Here is a 23996-nt window from a genome sequence, read left to right as displayed (position 1 = left end):
TCTTCTGCCACCTCCCAGGTTCCTGCCTCTTCTGTCCCCTGCCACGCTTCTCCAGTTCCCTCCACCCTTTCGCCCCCCCTACCTTGGTACAGTCCAATACAGTTCCAATCTTTACTCATCCTCCCCCTACCATTTTCAATATTGTCTCCCATACGACGTCTCTGAATTCCGAAACACTTGAAGCAATCTCTGAATATATTGCAGAGACCAAACCATCAATGGACACTGATCCACCTTCCGCTCTTTCTCTCTCCTCTGCTCCATCTGCGCAACTCCTTTCTTCACAGCGCACCGTTCCTTCGCTGCTTGAAAGTTTTCCACTGCCTCCGCATGTGGACTTTTCTAACCCCTCTAGTCCGTAGGAACCCTTACCTGTGGATTTCAAGTATCTTTATCATTGCCAATCATGGCCTATTTACAGTGGAATATACGCGGTCTCAGGGGTAATCGGGGTGAGCTTCAGATGTTACTCTTCCAGTTTGCCCCTGTTGGTGTTTGCTTACAGGAACCAAAATTACACTCTGCTGTTATTTCTACCATCTCAGTCTATAATTTATTGTATTCTTCAGATCCTTTTCCTGATGGGACCTTTAATGAAAGTGCCCTTCTTCTACGCACTGATATTCTGTACCATCAGCTATTTGTTCATACTTCGCTGCATTACACAGCAGCCCATATCCACTTACATAGGTGGTATATGCTCTGTTCTTTATATCTCTCTCCTTCTCGGGCATTATCTATTCCGGATATTGCCTTCCTTGTTTCGTCATTACCGCCACCGATTTTGTTACTTGGTGATTTTAATGCCCACCATTTCCTCTGGGGGGGGTCTCACTGTGATTCCCGTGGAATTCAGTTAGAGGCTTTTCTTGCCTCCCACCCCCTCCATGTTTTAAATACAGGTACTCACACCCATTTTGATCCTCGGACTCATACTCTCTCTTGCACCGATCTCTCAGTCTGCTCTTCCTCCGCCGCATTAGACTTCACTTGGTCTGTTCTCCCGGACTTACATGACAGTGATCATTTCCCAATCATTCTTACTTCCCCTTCATATTCACCACCTCTTCGCACCCCACGCTGGCAATTTAATTGGGCAAATTGGAACCTTTACTCACACCTAACTGTTTTTAAAGAGGTTCCTTCTTCGTCCTCCATCGATGAGCTTTTACACCTCTTCTCGTCCTCCGTTTTCACCGCAGCTTCTCATTCTATACCTCAAACTTTGGGCAGGCATTCTCAGAAATGCGTGCCTTGGTGGTCTCCTGGTTGTGCTCGTGCAGTACGTTTGAAACGCGCTGCATGGGGCAGGTACCAGTACAATAGAACCACAGAGAGACTCCTTGATTTTAAACAGAAGCGTGCGATCGCTCGCCGTGTCATCCGTGACGCTAAACGCACTTGCTGGCGAGATTATGTCTCCACCATCACCTCTGCTTCCTCTATGAGTGCAGTCTGGAAAAAAGTACGAAAACTGAGTGGTAAATATTCTCCTGACCAGGCTCCTGTTCTGCGGGTTGCCATTGTTGATATAGCAAACCCACTAGATGTTGCCAATGAAATTGGCAATCATCTGGTCCGTATTTCTCAGGGACTCCATCTGTGCCCCTCATTTCTTTCCTCAAAGTCTGCCAGAGAGGTAGCACCCTTGGACTTTTCTTCTCTCAGAGAAGAACAGTATAATGTGCCTTTTACACTTCAAGAACTGGAGGCAACACTCTCAGCTTGTCGATCATTGGCAGCTGGGCCCGACGACATTCATATTCGTATGCTACAACATTTACATCAGTCAGCCCTTGCAGTCCTATTACGCCTTTACAATCTTATTTGGTCACAAGGAGTTCTTCCAGAGCTGTGGAAATCCGCCATTGTTCTCCCTTTCCGCAAACCAGGCACTACGGGACATGAAACCTCCCACTATCGTCCCATTGCTCTTACCAGTGCAGTTTGCAAAGTAATGGAACGCCTAGTAAATAGACGTTTAGTGTGGTATTTAGAGACACACAACAGTCTCTCCACTCGTCAATATGGCTTTCGTAAGGGAAGTTCTACCATAGACCCCTTACTATGCTTGGATACGTATGTTCGTAATGCCTTTGCGAATAACCACTCAGTTATTGCCATATTTTTTGACCTTGAGAAGGCATATGACACAACTTGGAGGTATAATATTTTAGCCCAAGCCCACTCCTTAGGCCTTCGAGGCAATCTACCATCCTTCCTTTAAGAACTTTTTAACTGACAGGCATTTCCGTGTTCGGGTTAATAATGTGCTCTCCCCGGACTTTATCCAAGCTGAAGGTGTCCCCCAGGGATGTGTTCTGAGCACAACACTTTTTCTCCTTGCTATTAATGATTTGGCCTCTAGTCTTCCATCAAATATTTGGTCATCACTCTATGTTGATGACTTCGCTATTGCCTGTGCAGGCGCTGACTGTCACCTCATTACAGTTTCTCTCCAACATGCAGTCGACCGTGTTTCCAATTGGGCCACCACACGTGGGTTTAAATTTTCCAGCACTAAAACCCACCAAATTACTTTCACTAGACGCTCTGTCATCTCCGATCATCCTTTGTACCTCTATGGCTCCCGTATTCCTGAACGTGATACAGTCAAGTTTCTGGGCCTCCTCTTTGATCGTAGGTTATCCTGGAAACCTCACATTACCTCTCTGAAGGCAACTTGTCACAGCCGGCTGAACCTTCTTAAAACCCTTGCTCATCTTTCATGGGGAGCTGATCGTCGAACCCTCCTTCGCCTACATTCCACCCTTATTTTATCGAAACTTGATTATGGTGACCAGATCTATTCAGCGGCATCTCCTGCTACTCTCTCTAGCCTTAACCCCATTCATCACTAAGGATTACGTTTATGCCTTGGTGCTTTTCGCTCTTCCCCTGTCGAGAGCCTCTATGCAGAAGCGAACGTTCCATCCTTATCCGATTGCCGTGATGCCCATTGTCTGTGCTACTATGTATGCTCTCATGATCTCCGCAATCCTTCCATTTATAGAATGGTCACTGATATTAGTAGACATTATTTATTCGCCGCCCCTGTTTACTCCGTCCCTTCTCTCTTCGCCTTCATTCGCTCTTGTCTTCTCTTCAACTACCACCTTTCTATGTACATGTAGCATCTCACTTTTCCCTACCCCCCTGGGAAGTTCCAGCTGTTCGAGTCTGTTCTTTCTCCCTCCCTTGCTCGAAAGCCCAACTGTCTACGGTCGCTTCTCGCTCTCTTTTTCTTGACCACTTTCACTCTCATTCTCATGCCATTGCTGTGTACACAGATGGCTCTAGATCTTCTGACGGCGTAGGATTCGCAGCAGTGTTTCCGGACAGCGTCGTACAAGGGCATTTACTATCTTCGGCTAGTATTTTTACTGCTGAATTATATGCCATCCTTACAGCACTTATCCGTATTGCATCTATGTCTGTGTCATCATTTGTAGTTGTCTCAGACTCCCTTAGTGCTTTACAGGCTATACAAAAATTTGATACACCTCACCCCTTAGTCCTCCGTATCCAACTTTGGCTACGCCGCATCTTTACCAAGCATAAAGATATTGTTTTTTGTTGGGTCCCTGGTCATGTTGACGTACAGGGCAATGAACAGGCAGACACTGCTGCGCGGTCAGCAGTACATGACCTACCAGTTTCTTATAGAGGTATTCCATTTACGGACTATTTTGCTGCAATATCTTCCCACCTTCACACCCGTTGGCAACAACGTTGGTCTACTATGCTCGGCAACAAACTTCAGTCTATTAAACCGAGTATAGGTTACTGGCCGTCTTCTTATCACCAGTGTCGAGGTTGGGAGACTACTCTCTCCCGTCTTCGCATTGGCCATACTCGTCTTACTCATGGATATCTCGTGGAGAGGCGTCTTGCTCCTCTCTGTGAGAATTGCCAAGCTCCATTATCAGTCAGCCACATTCTTTTGGACTGCCCACTTTATCAACGAGCACGCAGAATCTACCTCTGTCGTCGTCTTCGCTCCGCTGCTCTCTCTTTACCTTCCCTTCTCGCTGATGGGCCTACCTTTCATCCGGACTCTCTCATTGACTTTTTGACAACAACTGACCTACTTCACAAATTCTGATACCTTCAGCCCTTTCTACTTCAATCTCTTGCTACCCTCTACCCCTGTACTATCCCCTGCCCCGCTGTTTTCTGTAACCTGCTGATCATCCCTCCTCCCTTCTGCCATCCAATACCCTCGCTTCCTTCCCTACCCTGCAGCGCTGTATAGCCCTAGTGGCTTAGCGCTTCTTTTTGATTATATTATTATTATTATAGGGTAGGTCAGCAGATAAGGGCTATGAAAAGAATGTGTGCATATGCAGATAAATGGCATGAAGGGTAATGGACAAGTGTGGGGGTGGGGGATGTGGCTTTAGAGAAGGTGTGTGAGTATGTGACATGCAATTTTGGGAACAGTGATAGGAAGGCTTTAGGAGGGGTAATTACAGTAGAGGAAATAGAGATGGCATTAAGGGGAATGAGGAAGGGCAAAGTGCCGGGAATAGACGGTCTCCTGGCTGAATTTTATCTACAACATTGGGAGTTGATAAGGGGTTGCATGGTCAGGCTATTAAATCAGATGAAAGAGAAGGGTGGGATGGGGAGGAAGCAAGCAACAGCAGTTATAGTGTTGGTCCCGAAGGGTAAGGGGCACCACACCATCAAGGAGTACCACGCAGTTTGAGTTGCCTGGAAGGTCGATGATTGAAGGTCATGGGATACTGAGAAGTTTTGTAGAGTCAAAAGTGGGGGAGGAGGGAGGGTGGCATTGTTGGCTTTAGATTGGCAGTGGGCCTATGACAGAGTGGAAAGGGGAGCATTGGGGGCTATACTCAGGAGGCAGAGTTATGGGGAAGAAATAGTTAATTGGGTAACCACATTGTACAAAGGGGCCAAGATGCAGGTACAGATAAATTGATGTTTGGGGGAGGAGATTGCAATGGGTAAGGGACTTAGGCAGGGGTGTCCCATGTACTCACCTAATTGTGGTTGCAGGGGTCGAGACTCAGCTCCTGGCCCTGCCTCTTCACTGATCACTACTAGGTCCTCTCTCTCTCTCTGCTTCCTGAGCTTTGTCATATCTCTTCATAAAACTATGTGTGGTTCCAGCCTCCACTACTTCTCTTGCTAGGCTATTCCACTTCCTAACGATTCTATGACTGAAGAAATACTTCCTAACGTCCCTGTGACTCGTCTGAGTCTTCAGCTTCCAATTGTGACCCCTTGTTTTTGTCCCCTCTCTGGAACATCCTGTCTCTGTCCACCTTGTCCATTCCCCGCAGTATCTTGCATGTCGTTATCATGTCTCCCCTGTCCCTTCTGTCCTCCAGTGTCGTCAGTCCGATTTCCCTTAACCTTTCCTCGTACGACATTCCCCTGAGCTCTGGAACTATCCTTGTTGCAAACCTTTGTACTTTCTCTAACTTCTTGACGTGCTTGACCAGGTGTGGGTTCCAGACTGGTGCTGCATACTCCAGTATGGGCCTAATATACACAGTGTACAGTGTCTTTAACGATTCCTTTTTAAGGTATCGGAACGCTATTCTCAGGTTTGCCATGCGCCCATATGCTGCAGCAGTTATTTGGTTGATGTGTGCCTCTGGTGATGTGCTCGGTGTTATGGTCACCCCAAGATCTTTCTCCCTGGGCGAGGTCTGTAGTCTTTGTCCACCTAGCCTATACTCTGTCTGCGGTCTTTTTGCCCCTCTCCAATCTTCATGACTTTGCATTTGGCAGGGTTGAATTCGAGAAGCCAGTTTCTGGACCACGTTTCCAGCCTGTACAGGTCTCTTTGCAGTCCTGCCTCATCCTCATCCGATTTAATTCTTCTCATCAGCTTCACATCATCTGCGAATAGGGACACTTCAGAGTCTATTCCTTCCATCATGTCATTCGCATATATCAAAAATGGCACTGGTCCTAGAACTGACCCCTGTGGGACCCCGCTCGTCACAGGCGCCCACTGTAATACCTCTTCACGTACCATGACTCGTTGCCCCCCTGTCAGGTATTCCCTGATCCATTGCAGTGCCCTCCCTGTTATATGCGCCTGATCCTCCAGCTTATGCACTAATCTCTTGTGAGGAACTGTGTCAAAGGCCTTCCGGCAGTCCAGGAAAATGCAATCAACCCACCCCTCTCTCTCGTGTCTTACTTCTGTTATCTTGTCATAAAACTCCAGAAGGTTTGTGACACAGGATTTGCCTTCCATGAACCCATTCTGGTTTTCATTTATAATCTTGTTCCGTTCCAGGTGTTCCACCACTCTCCTCCTGATAATCTTCTCCATGACTTTGCATACTATACAAGTCAGAGACACAGGTCTGTTGTTTAGTGCCTCGTTTCTGTTTCCTTTCTTAAATATGGGGACTACATTTGCTGTCTTCCATTTCTCAGGTAGTTGCCCAGTTTCAAGGGATGTGTTGAAGATTGTGGTTAGGGGCATGCACAGCATCTCTGTTCCTTCTCTAAGGACCCTCGGGGAGATGTCCGGTCCCATCGCCTTTGAGGTATCAAGGTCACTTAGCAGCTTCTGCACCTCCTCCTCGGTTGTTCGTATGTCATCCAACACTTGTTGGTATATTCCCTCTTGATTTTCCCTTCTGTGCTGTCTTCCCAGAGCCCTTCCTGTCTCTACTGTAAAAACTTCCTTAAATCTCCTGTTTAGCTCCTCACATACCTCTTGATCATTTCTTGTGAGTTCTCCACCGTCTGTCCTCAGTCTGATCACTTGATCTTTGACTGTTGTCTTCCTCCTGATGTGGCTATACAACAGTTTCGGGTCAGTCTTGACTTTCGATGCTATGTTATTTTCATACTGTCGTTGGGCCTCCCTCCTTACCTGTGCATACTCGTTCCTGGCTCTGCGACTAATCTCCCTATTTTCGTGTGTTCTCTGCCTTCTGTACTTTTTCCATTCTCTATTGCACTTTGTTTTTGCCTCCTTACACCGTCGGGTAAACCAGGGGCTCGTTCTGGTCTTCCCAATGTTTCTGTTGCCCTTGGGAATAAACCTTTCCACTGCCTCCTTGCATTTTGTTGTTACATATTCCATCATTTCATTTACTGGCTTTCCTGCCAGTTCTCTGTCCCACAGATCCTCCTGCAGGAAGTTCCTCAAGCCTATGTAGTCCCCTCTTTCATAGTCTGGCCTTGCACCTCCATGGATAGAGTGCCACCATGACATGGTCCAATAATGGACCTACCTTTCCTCTCAACCATCCAACTCATTAGATAGAGCTCAACTTTTCTCGATACATAAAGTCAGACTCTAAACTTTGAGTTAGACAGCAGACAGTAGGGCTAACGTAGGTTCAAGATACCTGCGGAAGGTTGCAGAATATCCTCTCACTAAAAAAAAAATCCTTCCACTATTTACATTAAACATTTTACATATATACAAATGGGGAAAAAAAGGGTTGTTCTACCCATATTGTCCATAACAAATCCTAACCGAAATTTACATTCAGGAAAGAGAATCAGCCAGTTTATTATTCTTGCCAGCTATATGTATAATATTTATGTTGTATGGTTGCAGCCTGAAATTGCATCACATGAGTCGGTTGTTGTGGTTCTTCATGGCATTTAGATAAACCAGAGGGTTGTTTTCACTGTAGACTGTGACCACTTGAGACGACTGACCCACGTAGACCTCAAAATGCTCTAAAGCCACTATCAGAGCCAGGGCTTCTTCTGTGGAGTAGGCCCTGTGGTGAGTGCGACATTTGGCAGAGAAATAGGCTCCAGGCTGCAACCCATCTTCCACAGATTCCCCTGACTCACAACATCAACCTGTAATGTAAGGGTTTTGAGAAATCAGGAGACAGTAGAATGGGTGCGGTACAAAGTAGACGTTTGGCTTTTTTAAATGCATCATTGCAATCTGGGGTGCAATGAAACAGGGATTTCTGATTATTAAATGAGGTTAAGGGGGTTACAACATCTGCAAAATTCTTACAGAATAGTCTATAAAACCCTACCATGCATAAGAAAAGTTGGAGGGATTTCCTATCATGAGGTACTGGATAATTTTTAAAGGCAAGAATTTTATCAAATTTCATGGCCCATAAAACAAAGAGTAGATTTGCCAAAGGATGATTTAGATGAATTAACAATTAATTGGAAATTCTGAAATGTCTCAAAGAGAACCTTAAGTTTGGACATATGTTGGTCCCAAGTATCGGACACAACTACAATGTCATCTAGATAAGCGGCCATCCCTTCAAGACCTCTGATAGCCTGATGGATCAGCTTTTGGAATGATGCCAGCGAGTTACTGTATATTAATAATGACCTCCTGGAATTACGAAGGCAGAGATTTCCATCGCCTTATCTGTCAAAGGTACCTGATAGTAACCTTTACAGAGGTCTAATTTTCACAAAAGTAGCCTTACCCACGAAGTCAGTTACGTCATCCAAACGTGGCAGAGCGTGAGCATCTAGAATAATGACCTTATTCATCTTATGGTAGTCTGTACACATTCAAACCCCTCCACCAGACTTCCTAACAAGGATGCACGGTGAAGCCCACGGACTAGATGACTCCTCTGCTAACCCTTGTTCTAAAAGAAATGCTACCTCCTGCTGAAGTAGCCTCTGTTTTTCAGGGTTAGCTCTGTAGGGGAAGAGTTTAATAGGTTTTGAGATTCCAACATCTACATCATGATATCCTAGTGTACATTATTTTGGAACATCCCAAAAGATGTCCTGCTATGACTGTAGGAGTGTAGTTAAACTTGTTACTTGATTCTTAGACTGCCCCACCATCAAAGGGGTAGGGTCCTTGAGGAGGACAGAATTGAGAAGCTGTACTTGAATTTCAGGAATAGGGTGCAAGGAATCAAGGTCGTCTGCAGAGGAAGAGGACAGAGTCATTACTGGGACTTTATTTGGAGTATGAAATGCTTTAATCTGATTTATGTGGTATGTTTTACTCTTTGAGGACTTGTCAAGGGGAGCTACCACATAGTTTACATCAGATAGTTTATTTACAATTTGCAGAGGTCCTGTAAATCTAGCTTTTAAGGTGTGGCCAGGTACAGGTTCCTGCATGAGCACCTGGTCTCCTGGATGGAAGGAGAAAACTTTGAGTTTCCGTCATACCTCTGTTCCATAGTATTTTGAGCTGTTTTTAAGTTAGCCTTAGCCAACTGACGTGCCACCTGCAGCCTTGACGAATTGTTGTAGAGTGTTATGCAGGCATCATCTCCAATCCATCCTTCCTTGAGCACTCGAAGAGTACCTCGTACGTTGTGCCCAAAGATTAGCTCAAACGAACTCTACCCTGTGGACTCCTGCACAGTTTCTCTTATGGTGAACAACAACTGAGGCGGTGATTCATCCCACTCTGTAGGAAAATGCATACAAAAAGTTCTCATTATGGTTTTTAATGTCTGATGAAATCTTTCCAAGGCACCTTGGTACTGAGGATGACAGGCAGTGGATAATTTATGAATTTGATAAATGGTTTAATTAAAAAGCCGATAAGTTGAAGATTGAGAGACTTATGCAACATATGGGAATCTTTATTGAGGAAGCCCTTCACCACACAGTGGTTTCATCAGTCCAGTACAAATCAGAAGGGTGTAAAGAGAGAAGGAGTTTGAGGTAATCAGTCCCTCAGCCTGGAGTCGATGTGTTCAGTCCATCAATCTTGTAGAAAGTACAGCATGGAGTCATAAACGTGGCTTATATACTACAGTCAGGTGAGGCAAAGCAGGAGGAGGCGGGGTCATAGTGGTGCCATCCACTAGTCGAAGTTGGTCTTCGTTCGAAGATTGGACGAGGATGAAGAATTTTTTGTATCAAGATCCCATGACATTGCAGTGTCTGACAGATGTGATAAATGGTTTAAAAAACCGACAAGTTGAAGATTGAGACACTTATGCAACATATGGGAATCTTTATTGAGGAAACGTTTCACCACACAGTGGCTTCTTCTCTCCTGGAGAGCGAAACGTTGCCACAATAAAATGTCACATTAGTTGCACTTGTGTCCTTTTACTTTACACAAATCAGAAGGGTGTAAGGAGAGGAGGAGTTTGAGGTAATCAATCCCTCAGCCTGGAATGAGGTGAGTCGAAGCAGGTGTGGCAAAATTTTACCTTTATGAAGATTCCCATATGTTGCAAATGTGTCTCAATCTTCCAAAATAATATGAAAGTTCCTGAAAAGAAAACTTACATTTAGAAATATTGTTATAGGTGACAGTAAAGATAAAGAGTGTATTGAATTTTCGATGTTCTAGGAATAAAGAATATATATATCATCTTTTTTAAAATTTGAAAATTTAGAAAAAAATATAATTTCAATAAAAATCAGTAAAACGGAATAGTTAGATAATTGATTCTATACACAGAGTCTGTAAGACTGCACAATTAATAATGAACTTCCAGGTAAGTAGAGTTAAATAAGCTATTTCCCAAACGATAAAATACCTGGCAGAATTCATAATTTACGATAATTCAGAAAAATCGTAGAAGCAAAATTTAGGTGCTTTCATGAAAACAAAGCGAAATTCGATTTTTTAATAATTATGTTTTTTTACCTCTTGTTTAGACGTTTTTTAAATGTTTTACAGTCTTCCTAAATTCTGTAAATATTTTACACATTGTTTTTGTTAATTTTTTACACATGTTTGATAGGTGGTTGTGGCATGCAAGGAGTATGTAACTTTTATTCCGCGCATACCTGGAGGTTACCTGGAGGTTATTCCGGGGATCAACGCCCCCGCGGCCCGGTCCATGACCAGGACTCCCGATGGATCAGGGCCTGATCAACTAGGCTGCTACTGCTGGCCACACGCAGTCCAACGTACGAGCCACAGCCCGGCTGATCCGGCACTGACTTTAGGTATCTGTCCAGCTCTCTCTTGAAGGCAGCCAGGGGTTTATTGGCAATTCCCCTAATGCTTGATGGGAGGCTATTGAACAGTTTTGGGCCCCGGACACTTATGGTGTTTTCTCTTAGTGTACCAATGGCGCCCCTACTTTTTATTGGGGGCATTTTGCATCGCCTTCCCAGTCTTTTACTTTCGTAGGGAGTGATTTCTGTGTGCAGATTTGGGACCATTCCTTCCAAGATTTTCCAAGTGTAGATTATGATATATCTCTCCCTCCTGCGTTTCAACGAGTACAAGTCAAGTGCTTCCAAGCGTTCCCAGTAGTTAAGGTGCTTGACAGAACTTATACGTGCAGTAAAGGATCTCTGTACACTCTCTAGATCTGCGATTTCACCTGCTTTGAATGGAGATGTTAATGTACAGCAGTATTCCAGCCTAGAGAGAACAAGTGATTTGAAAAGGATCATCATGGGCTTGGCATCTCTCGTTTTGAAAGTTCTCATTATCCATCCTATCATTTTCTTTGCACGTGCGATCGTGGCACTGTTGTGATCCTTGAAAGTGAGATCCTCAGACATTACTACTCCCAGGTCCCTTACATTATTTTTCCGCTCTATTGTATGGCCGGAGTCAGTAGTATACTCTGTTCTAGTTATTATCTCCTCCAGTTTTCCATAACGGAGTAGTTGGAATTTGTCCTCATTGAACATCATATTGTTTACCGTTGCCCACTGGAAAACTTTGTTTATATCTTCTTGGAGGTTAACCGCATCCTCAGCAGATGACAGCCTCATGCAGATCCTAGTATCATCCGCAAAGGATGATACGGTGCTGTGGTGTATATCTCTGTTTATGTCTGATATGAGGATAAGGAATAAGATGGGGGCGAGTACTGTGAAAGGCTATCTTCCCAACCAACGACCCAGGTGCGATGGGTTAACGATGGGGCCCCATCGTTCAATCAGTACCCAGGTTCCAGCCAATGAGAAGATGGTTTTGGCAATCGCAGAGGTGTTGTGGGTACCACTCACCTGTCTGCTCTTGTCATTCCCATTCTAGAGCTGGTTGAAGAACGGTCTGCTCTCTAATGGCTTCTATTCTGCCTTGCTTACCGTGGAGTGCACTAATACCTATTGTTGTACATAGTGTATATAGTGTACATACTTCTGTTCTTACTTGGTGAAGGATAATATAAGTCAAAAGTTTTTCTGCTGTGTTTATTTTGCTCCCTTTACACCCAGGATAACAGGCCTTTGGGACTCCTGGGTTGTAATAGTGGTGTACTGGTGAAATGTAAAATGAAGGGCCTTGTGCAGTGTATCAGCTCAAAACCTGGCTAACTAATTCATTTACACTATTTTCTATTCTGAGTGGACGTAATCAAGGATCTTTCATTGTCTACTGGCAAAATCTAAAAATTACATTCACTTCTGCTGGTGTCTTACATCTTTCAACACCTTAATACTAGTGAAGTATTCACTGGTCACTACCATTGTATGATTCCTACGTGTATATAATAATAATTATAACAATCATAATGCTAATAATGATGTTCTTACAGGACCCAGTTCGTGGTGATGGGTGGGAGGGAGTGAGGGATGGGTCCCAGGAGCCTCCAGTCTGCTCCCAGGTCAACGGCCAGTCACTAATGTTTGATAAACAACCATTTTACGAGGGAGAGGAAGACTGTCTTTACCTCAGCATCTTCACCCCCAAGGTTCAACCAATTATTCTTTTCACTTTCCGGTTTAAACTCATTCAACATTGATATATCTAGAAAAATATTCTTGTTTGGATATAATGTTTAAGTTACACGATATGATTAAACTGCGTTCATAGCGAAGCTTAGTTTATATACAAGCTTTTGTGATGAATGGCGTCTTGTAGAGAGACAGGTAGTATACAGGTACTGGAAATGTAAGGAATTTTCTTACTGTTTTGTAAATCTGAGGAACTTTAGCAAACATAATAACTTTATTAAACTTGTACTGTAACCATCTCATAATTTCTGTATGGATATTCTGTCCATAAAATAATAACAGTGTCAGTATTTTCATCTGCTTTAAATCCTGTCTTTCATTTAAAACTTAAACAATATCTCCTTTATAAAAAATAACTTTTTAGAAAGATATATGACTGCCAAAACAGCTACAATATTAATAATAAATGTACAAAATTATTTTCTACCACATAATTTCATTTTTATCGTTGTTCATCAAAAATTAGTTTAGTTAATGGTTGATGAAAATAACTAAGCCCCTCTCTACCATGCCATAATATTACTTATCTAAACTAGTTAAAAATTCTTTATTTCCTGAATTTGGAAATGGATTCTTAATATACACTCAGAGGCCTCTTTATTAGGTGCACCCTTCTACTACTGGGTAGAGTCCCTCTTTGCACCTAGAACAACCTGAATTCTTCGTGGCATGGATTCAAGAAGGTGCTGGAAACAATCCTTAGAGTTTCTGGTTCATGCTGACTTTATAGCATCACGCAGGTGTTGCAGAATTGTCGGCAGCATGTTACTCCACATCCTAAAGGTTTACGCCAATTTCTGACTCTTCCATCTGCATGTCGCAACAGAAACTGCAGTTCGTCAGACCAGGCGATGTTATTCCAACCGTCAACTGTCAAGTTCTAGCGTGCAAACTATATTCTCAATTTCTTGTTCTCAACTGAAAGGAGTGAGACCCGGTGTGGTCTCTTCTTGCTGGTGCCCATCCACCTCAAGGGTCGACATGTTGTGTGTTCACAGATACTCCTCGGCATACCATTGTTGTAATGCATGTTAATTTGAGTTATCAACATCATTCTGTCAGCTGAAATCAGTCTGGTTATTCTCCTTTGACGTTTCTTATTAACAAGGCAGTTTTTCCCACAAAACTGCCGCTTAGAAGATGTTTCGGACTTTTCACACCATTTGTAAACTCTAGAGACTTGTATGTAAAAATGCCAGGAGATAAGGATACGCCATCTAGCCACACCATCTGGCACCAGCAATCAGTCCACGGTCAAAGTTATTTATATCACATATCTTTCCGATTCAGAGGTTTAGTCTGAACAGATACCCATTTGCTTGCTATTAGGCAGTGAGGTCCTGCCACGTCATTAGCTGCTTGGATATTTACATTACAAGCAGTTGCTTGTATAATAAATATGAGAATAAATATACAATGTGAAATACACACATCTCGGTCAATGTATTTCCATAAGGTTGATGCTCGCAAGGAGATTCATAATATTTGTAACTCAAGACTCATAATGAAAAATTACTAAACACAAAATAAGACATTGTTCTTCATTGGTAATTACTGCAGTAAATAATAATAATAATAATAATAATAATAATAATAATAATAATAATAATAGTCTTCATTACAGCCTGGTGAGCCTAAAGCCCAACTTCCAGTCATTATCTTAATTCCTGGAGGCGGCTTCTTTTTTGGAGGAATAAGAAAATTTGCACCATATGTCTTCATGAATGAAGATATAATATTTGTTATTATCCAGTACCGTCTTGGCATTCTTGGTACGTGTACATTTTTATATAATTATCTTCTAGTGCATTTTTGTACTAAACCCAAGTTCAGTCACAGCTTAAGGTACCAGACAGTGACGGAGGAACAAGTCTTCACCCACAAAAGTTTAATGTTTTATACCTTCTTATCCACAGTAATAAGTCAAAATAATATATTATCTACAAATATTTTATATATAGAACTTTACCTCTGTGGTTTTGAAGTATTAAATGTTTATCCTCTTGCATGTCTCTATGGAATAAATTAAAAATAATTGAAGGCCCCCCTACCTATCCTTGAATCAAACATGATTATCTCACATTCTCCAAGAGCTGCATGACCAGTACAAGTTGTTTAAATGTGCGTGGATGTAGTGCGGATGACAAGAAACAGATGATTGCTGATGTTATGAATGAAAAGAAGTTGGATGTCCTGGCTCTAAGCGAAACAAAGCTGAAGGGGGTAGGAGAGTTTCAGTGGGGGGAAATAAATGGGATTAAATCTGGAGTATCTGAGAGAGTTAGAGCAAAGGAAGGGGTAGCAGTAATGTTAAATGATCAGTTATGGAAGGAGAAAAGAGAATATGAATGTGTAAATTCGAGAATTATGTGGATTAAAGTAAAGGTTGGATGCGAGAAGTGGGTCATAATAAGCGTGTATGCACCTGGAGAAGAGAGGAATGCAGAGGAGAGAGAGAGATTTTGGGAGATGTTAAGTGAATGTATAGGAGCCTTTGAACCAAGTGAGAGAGTAATTGTGGTAGGGGACCTGAATGCTAAAGTAGGAGAAACTTTTAGAGAGGGTGTGGTAGGTAAGTTTGGGGTGCCAGGTGTAAATGATAATGGGAGCCCTTTGATTGAACTTTGTATAGAAAGGGGTTTAGTTATAGGTAATACATATTTTAAGAAAAAGAGGATAAATAAGTATACACGATATGATGTAGGGCGAAATGACAGTAGTTTGTTGGATTATGTATTAGTAGATAAAAGACTGTTGAGTAGACTTCAGGATGTACATGTTTATCGAGGGGCCACAGATATATCAGATCACTTTCTAGTTGTAGCTACACTGAGAGTAAAAGGTAGATGGGATACAAGGAGAATAGAAGCATCAGGGAAGAGAGAGGTGAAGGTTTATAAACTAAAAGAGGAGGCAGTTAGGGTAAGATATAAACAGCTATTGGAGGATAGATGGGCTAATGAGAGCATAGGCAATGGGGTCGAAGAGGAATGGGGTAGGTTTAAAAATGTAGTGTTAGAGTGTTCAGCAGAAGTTTGTGGTTACAGGAAAGTGGGTGCAGGAGGGAAGAGGAGCGATTGGTGGAATGATGATGTAAAGAGAGTAGTAAGGGAGAAAAAGTTAGCATATGAGAAGTTTTTACAAAGTAGAAGTGATGCAAGGAGGGAAGAGTATATGGAGAAAAAGAGAGAGGTTAAGAGAGTGGTGAAGCAATGTAAAAAGAGAGCAAATGAGAGAGTGGGTGAGCTGTTATCAACAAATTTTGTTGAAAATAAGAAAAAAGTTTTGGAGTGAGATTAACAAGTTAAGGAAGCCTAGAGAACAAATGGATTTGTCAGTTAAAAATAGGAGAGGAGAGTTATTAAATGGAGAGTTAGAGGTATTGGGAAGATGGAGGGAATATTTTGAGGAATTGTTAAATGTTGATGAAGATAGGGAAGCTGTGATTTCGTGTATAGGGCAAGGAGGAATAACATCTTGTAGGAGTGAGGAAGAGCCAGTTGTGAGTGTTGGGGAAGTTCGTGAGGCAGTAGGTAAAATGAAAGGGGGTAAGGCAGCCGGGATTGATGGGATAAAGATAGAAATGTTAAAAGTAGGTGGGGATATAGTTTTGGAGTGGTTGGTGCAATTATTTAATAAATGTATGGAAGAGGGTAAGGTACCTAGGGATTGGCAGAGAGCATGCATAGTTCCTTTGTATAAAGGCAAAGGGGATAAAAGAGAGTGCAAAAATTATAGGGGGATAAGTCTGTTGAGTGTACCTGGTAAAGTGTATGGTAGAGTTATAATTGAAAGAATTAAGAGTAAGACGGAGAATAGGATAGCAGATGAACAAGGAGGCTTTAGGAAAGGTAGGGGGTGTGTGGACCAGGTGTTTACAGTGAAACATATAAGTGAACAGTATTTAGATAAGGCTAAAGAGGTCTTTGTGGCATTTATGGATTTGGAAAAGGCGTATGACAGGGTGGATAGGGGGGCAATGTGGCAGATGTTGCAAGTGTATGGTGTAGGAGGTAGGTTACTGAAAGCAGTGAAGTGTTTTTACGAGGATAGTGAGGCTCAAGTTAGAGTATGTAGAAAAGAGGAAAATTTTTTTCCCAGTAAAAGTAGGCCTTAGACAAGGATGTGTGATGTCACCGTGGTTGTTTAATATATTTATAGATGGGGTTGTAAGAGAAGTAAATGCGAGGGTCTTGGCAAGAGGCGTGGAGTTAAAAGATAAAGAATCACACACAGGGTGGGAGTTGTCACAGCTGCTCTTTGCTGATGACACTGTGCTCTTGGGAGATTCTGAAGAGAAGCTGCAGAGATTGGTGGATGAATTTGGTAGGGTGTGCAAAAGAAGAAAATTAAAGGTGAATACAGGAAAGAGTAAGGTTATGAGGATAACAAAAAGATTAGGTGATGAAAGATTGAATATCAGATTGGAGGGAGAGAGTATGGAGGAGGTGAACGTATTCAGATATTTGAGAGTGGACGTGTCAGCGGATGGGTCTATGAAAGATGAGGTGAATCATAGAATTGATGAGGGAAAAAGAGTGAGTGGTGCACTTAGGAGTCTGTGGAGACAGAGAACTTTGTCCTTGGAGGCAAGGAGGGGAATGTATGAGAGTATAGTTTTACCAACGCTCTTATATGGGTGTGAAGCATGGGTGATGAATGTTGCAGCGAGGAGAAGGCTGGAGGCAGTGGAGATGTCATGTCTGAGGGCAATGTGTGGTGTGAATATAATGCAGAGAATTCGTAGTTTGGAAGTTAGGAGGAGGTGCGGGATTACCAAAACTGTTGTCCAGAGGGCTGAGGAAGGGTTGTTGAGGTGGTTCGGACATGTAGAGAGAATGGAGCGAAACAGAATAACTTCAAGAGTGTATCAGTCTGTAGTGGAAGGAAGGCGGGGTAGGGGTCAGCCTAGGAAGGGTTGGAGGGAGGGGGTAAAGGAGGTTTTGTGTGCGAGGGGCTTGGACTTCCAGCAGGCATGCGTGAGCGTGTTTGATAGGAGTGAATGGAGACAAATGGTTTTTAATACTTGACGTGCTGTTGGAGTGTGAGCAAAGTAACATTTATGAAGGGATTCAGGGAAACCGGCAGGCCGGACTTGAGTCCTGGAGATGGGAAGTACAGTGCCTGCACTCTGAAGGAGGGGTGTTAATGTTGCAGTTTAAAAACTGTAGTGTAAAGCACCCTTCTGGCAAGACAGTGATGGAGTGAATGATGGTGAAAGTTTTTCTTTTTCGGGCCACCCTGCCTTGGTGGGAATCGGCCAGTGTGATAATAAAAAAAAAAAAAAAAATAATAATAATAATAATAATAATAATAATAATAATAATAATAATAATAATAATAATAATAATAATAATAATAAAATAATAATAATAAAAATAACAATAATAATAATAATAATAATAATAATAATAATAATAGCACGTTTGATAAACGCACAAAATGTGTATAGTTTTTGTCTATAATTCTCACTACATGTGAGAGTCGTTCAGATCTTTGTTGCACATATTCACAAAGCTACACCGCTGCCAGATATGTTACTTTATGTTTTATCTTGATTTTTAATGATCATGTGTAGTTTTAAAGGTTCAAGTACCCCACCCTTTTCTAATCTAATGTAAACTAGCTTAGATTATCCTAAGTTAAAATATATCTGTGATGAAAAAGCGATAAGGAATTAGGGATAGGTAATGAGTTGATGATGAGTTGACGTGTGGAATCCTATTTTACTATGTTATTGTAATTTTCTTAAGTAATTCATTTGTTTTTTGCTAGCTAGCTATAAAGGAACAATGTAATGAAATTCATGACTGCTACTATTAACATGCCTAATTAAGTCACAAAGTTTTTGGCTTTGAATTTCGCAGAGATTTCATGGAACATTAGAATGATTCAAGAAATAGAGCTCTTTAATACAAATATACTTTTCTCCATTTTTAGGTTTCCTGTCAACAGAAGACACAGTGATTCCTGGTAATTTTGGACTAAAAGACCAGACAATGGCTCTTCAGTGGGTACAAAGAAACGTTCACAATTTCGGAGGAGACGCTAGCAGAGTCACTATATATGGAGTGAGCTCTGGGGGAGTCTCAGTACATTTCCACATTTTGTCTCCACACTCTGAAGGTTAGCAGTCAGTATTAAACAAATGTTACTGCGTTTGAATGTTAGAAGAGGCTCTCTGTAGCTTTATCCTAAGGCTGAATAAACATCTTATTTATTTTATAACTCGAAGTTTTAATTTTAACACTTAGCTTTTGCGAATAAAAAATCAATAACTATATTTTGGGGGTTTGGTTGTGAAAATTGGGAAGGAATCATTTTCATGTTTTGAATTTTTCATGTTTATGAGAGCATAAATTTACTGTTAATTAAATACATGTTTGGGATTAAAGTGTCCCTGTCTGCTGGTGTAGAGTAGAGGTTACATGCAGGCTGATCCTGGTGACCTTGAACTTATGAAAAATAATAAAGTTGGTAGAATTACCGAAAATGTGTAAAGTAAAAGGACATAAGTGCAACTAATGTGACATTTATTGTGGCAACGTTTCACTCTCCCGGAGCTTTATCAAGCTCCTGGAGAGCGAAACGTTGCCACAATAAATGTCACATTAGTTGCACTTGTGTCCTTTTACTTTACAACTTATAAAAAAAATGAGCCTTCACCCTTAAGAATATAACTGACAGCTGGTTATAAATTCTTCTCTTTTCTAACTGTAAAGTGCCTACTGGATATACGCACATTTATAAGTATAATAAGTATGCAATACATATAAGTGAATATGAGTTAAAGGTTTTCTCGTAGTAAGCAGAAAGCAGATGGTGTCTCACCTCTGCTCTGAATAATCGACATGGATCTATTGCTTCACTTTATACAAACATGAGGAATTTTTTGTATTATCAGGCTTGTTTGCTCGAGGTATTATATATTCCGGTACAATGATCACTCCCGGGACAATGGGAGGAAAATTCAAGGAGGTCGCACAGTACACCGGAAAGCTTTTCGGATGTCCAGATGGTGGAGAAGTGGAGAATGAGTCACAGAGCAACATTATCCTTACTTGCCTCCAGGGCGTCAATGTTGAAAATTTGACAATGTCTTATACACACCATTATGTAAGTGTTTCTGATTTTCATTTTTTGTGATAATGCTTCTTCAGTAAAAGCATTGTACACCAACAAACCATTGTACACCAACAAACCAACAAACCGTTAAACAAAGACACAAATGCAACATTTAAAGGGAATTTTGCCCACCTGGGGAAATTAAAAAAGCCCCAATTTGTCAAAAAATGTTATAATAAATTAATCTACATGTCCAGTATCTGGAAAAATTACCAAAATTAACCAAATTTAACCAAATTTAACCAAACTGCCAAGGTCTCCAAAATGGTCTCAACTGGCCTCGTTAGAGCTATATAAGAGAAAACAGTTCTGCGCCATAGGTGAGCACAATATAAAATAATTCTTGTTGTGTACAGGGAATAATGGGAGCCTTTATTTAAACTCTGTTTACATTTAGTTTTTGTTTATTTAGTTTTTACATTTGTTTAGGTCATTAAACAGTAAATATAAGTGAAACACGATACGAAAACATAGATATTGCTGTAAAACATAAAAGCCTAAAAAATTAGAAATTTGAAAAAAAAAAATCGTAAAATAATTTTAAAACAGTAGCTACCTTAACAACAAACCCTCGGGATTCCATAATGTGATCCCCAACATCACCTTTAAACCTACATCTCACAATATGTTGAGAAATGGCATTATCAGCTAAGTTTAAAGAGTTTGTACTTAACTTAGAAAGACAACTCATCGCCTGCACAGCCGCCCCTGCAGACGAGGTCTTGAGAAGCTGTCGAAGTCATCTCTCAACGGGCTGTAAAGATTTATAATTTGTAAGATTATAAATTACCCCTAGGGGGTGTTATGTCAGCATATTTCATTCACTGATGGCTGACAATTTACGTACTTGTTTGGACTCAAAAGTCCGCACCTTACTGCCGACTATAGGTTGATTACAAACTCCTTGCGACTCAAGAACTGCGCAGTCCCCCGTACTACAAGAAATTCGTAACCTACCTTGCTCTTGTAGCGTGAGCTATGGTGTTCTTCACACCTTCGACAGATATCGGTGACTTGATAGAAGCTGAAGTGTCCTTGGATGTCCACGTCTTCCATAGTCTAGGAAAACGCTCACTGGTACACTATGTTCCACAAGATTTGTCTTTATTGTTCACAATCTTATCACTAAAGAAGCTGATCACACTTCTCTTAAGTGTTTATTGTGTTTTATGAGATACTTTGTTCACACTAACGCACAGATCGTTCTTTGTTGGTTATCCTGGCGTCAGTGTCACTCTCAGTAGTGTCAAAAGTAATCTGAAGACGCCACAGCGCCCCATGCCGTTACTGCCCTAGCACAAAGGAAAAGCTGACATAGTACTTTTGCTTCCTTGCCACTTCCTCGATGAAGCAAAGCAGAATGTTTGATTCTTGCTGTCTTAAGCATAGACAACAATGTCCACTATCTTTACCATGGTAATAAAGTGGGAGCAGGATTTTCCTTAATTGTCCTGCTAAAGTAAGAGATGTACTGTTTCTTATTAAAATACACTCTGCAACACTGGACTGCAAGGAGCAACGGTCGCTTGACCACGTCGCATACTTGTATGGCATCTGTGATCAATTACTCACTGTAGCAGTAAACAAGACGCTTGCCCCTTCTGTGAGGGCTGGGCCCCTCAGGGCTGAAAGGACTGAAAGGGGCTGAAGGGGGCTGATACCCCCCTCCAGTGTTTTCAACACTGTGTAATTCTAATGGTGCTAGTTTATTTATTGTCCGCTTATTCACTACACCTTTGCTTAAAACATCAACTGTCCTGATGATTCCATTTGCATCAGGATATATGGTCACAATTTTTCCAAGTGGCCATTGGGACCTCGGACCATCATTGTCAATAATCACTATGTCACCAGGTCTTAAGGACTTATGATTTTCAGGAACACCAGCTCCATAGAAGTGTTCTCTCAATGAGGTGAGATAGTCTTCTCGCCAAATTTTCTCCCAGTGTTCAATCACTTTATTAAGGTGTTTGAATTTAAGTCTGAGTTGCTCAGGTTCGAAATAAGAAGGATCCTCTATGATTTCTTTATCATTCATGGGAGGAACAGGTTCGAGCCTTTTGCCATGGAGTAAATGAGATGGACTTAACACTTCTAAATTGTCCAGATCATCGGTAACATAAGTTAGAGGTCTGTTGTTGACTCTATTTTCTATTTCAGTCACAACTGTACGGAATTCTTCTAAGTCGATTCTTTGACGATGAAGAGTCTTCCTTAAACAACGTTTTACAATGCTGATCATTCTTTCATAAAATCCGCCGTGCCATGGAGATTTAGGAGGAATGTATCTCCAACGACAACTGCGTTGATTCAGCATCTGTTGTACTTCTGGTTGATCAAAGATCTTGCTTATATAAGCAGCACCAGCAACAAAGTTCGTTGCTTTATCTGAAATCATCAGTCTGGGACAAGCCCTTCTGGCTGCAAACCTTCTGAATAATTTGATAAAGGTTTCAGCAGACATGTCAGTGGCTACTTCTAGATGTACTGCTCTAGTTGTAGCACAAGTGAACAAGCAGATGTACACCTTGATGGGAACTTTGTCAACTGTTTTGGTTAAAATTATTGGTCCAGTGTAATCTACACCTGTCACCTCAAATGGAGTGACATGACAAACTCTTTCAGAGGGATATGGAGGTGGACCTGGGTACTGACATACTCGCATATCGTAGTGACGACAAGTAATACAGTCCTTTATTTGTTTTTTTACACTTTGTCGACTTTGAGGTATCCAGTAGGATTGTCGTATATGACAAAGTGTGTCAGCTCTCCCACCATGTAACACGTTATTGTGTGGGCGTTTTGCACAATCAGTTTTGTTAGCCAATGATTCTTGGGGATCAATATTGGATGTATGGCTTCTTTAGGTAGTGAAGAATTATGAATTCTTCCTCGACATCTTATAATCTTTTCTGAGTCAAGATAAAGTCCTAAAGAATTAATCATGACAGGTTTCTTTGGGGATTTATCTTGTGTTTCTAGAAATTTATATTCTGTAGAGAAAACATCTTTCTGTATTAGTTTCACCCAGTATTTAATGGGTTCAAGATATTCATAATCAGGTTTTATTCCTTTAATGAATTTAAAGACAAGAGCTGTAACTCTTAAGAGTCTACCCAAAGATGAGTATTTAGATCCATCAATGACTATTTCTGTTGTGTCTGCAGTATTTACACAACTTATTTCTGCTGTGTTCAAGCAGACTGTTTCTTCTGGCATAATGTGAGCTTTTTGCTGAGGCCAGTTATTTTCACTAGAGAGCCAGTTCGGTCCGTGGAGCCATAATTTATTATCCACAAATTTCTTGAGTGGGACACCACGTGACAACATGTCAGCTGGATTCTCTTGGGTAGAGACGTGAAGAAAGAGATAATCTCTCTGCATCTCTTTTATTTCTGCTACTCTGTTCTGTACATAGACCAGCTTACTCTTATTATTTCTTAACCACTGGAGAAATGCTTCATTATCACTCCAGATCACGGTTTTTCCAATAGTGAGATGATCAAGTACTTTGTTGAGATAGACAGCTAATTTTGTACCTACATAGAGTGCTGTCAGTTCCAGTTGTGGTACTGTTCTGACCTTCAAGGGTGCTACCCTGGCCTTTGAAGTAATTAGTGTACTTCCTTCAGCATTACTCATGTAAGCTACAGCGCCATAACCTCTGGTTGACGCATCACAGAACACATGTAATGTGTACTTGTTTCCCTCTTGATCTATTTGTCTGGGAAATTTAATTTGATGAAGTTGTTTAAACTCCCTGGATATTTCATCCCATGCTTGACTCATTTCTAGAGGCAAGTTCTCATCCCATCCAATTTTGAGCTTCCATGCATCTTGCATAAGCATTTTACCCTTTATGGTAATTGATGAGACGAGTCCTAGAGGATCAAAACATTGTGATACCTCTGACAGTAAACTACGTTTAGTGAGTGTACTGCATGATTTATTGTTTATCTTTTTGAGACTCAAAGTATCTTCCTGTGTGTTCCAATTAAGTCCCAGCATATTGTTGCAATCAGGAATTTCAGCTTCAGCGAAATCTTCTTTGATAAGTTCCCTTAATTGCTTTGAATTTGTATTCCACATCCTTAGAGGCATATTTGCTTCTTTCATCTCCTTGTTAGCTTCTCTGTATAAGGATTTCAAATCCTCCTCTTTATTCACAGTACCTTGAAGATTGTCCACATAGAAACTTTTCTTTAAGATTTCTTTGAAGGGACTTTCAGATTTCTTCAAATGTG

At 41.3% G+C, this 23996-nt stretch overlaps 1 protein-coding gene across 6 annotated transcripts in view; it reads left to right on the top strand.

The window, feature by feature from the left end:
• The window catches only part of LOC128702844 (carboxylic ester hydrolase), a 144518-nt gene that overhangs the window by 7940 nt on the left and 112582 nt on the right, over positions 1-23996 (top strand). For 2 of the 6 annotated variants that reach the window (XM_053797275.2, XM_053797273.2), the window contains exons 3-6: positions 12429-12584; positions 14240-14399; positions 18568-18753; positions 19532-19743. The exons of 3 other annotated variants lie outside the window; for them this stretch is intronic. In XM_053797275.2, the coding sequence (XP_053653250.2) occupies positions 12429-12584; positions 14240-14399; positions 18568-18753; positions 19532-19743 (714 nt within the window). The remainder of the gene's footprint in view (positions 1-12428; positions 12585-14239; positions 14400-18567; positions 18754-19531; positions 19744-23996) is intronic. One more of the 6 variants, XM_053797274.2, reaches the window with a different exon arrangement.

The sequence above is a fragment of the Cherax quadricarinatus genome, chromosome 91 (genome assembly GCF_038502225.1).
Source record: "Cherax quadricarinatus isolate ZL_2023a chromosome 91, ASM3850222v1, whole genome shotgun sequence".
NCBI classification, from domain to species: Eukaryota; Metazoa; Arthropoda; class Malacostraca; order Decapoda; family Parastacidae; genus Cherax; species Cherax quadricarinatus.
The sequence above is the reverse complement of the archived record's forward strand: the minus strand, read 5'-3'. Positions and strand labels throughout refer to the sequence as shown.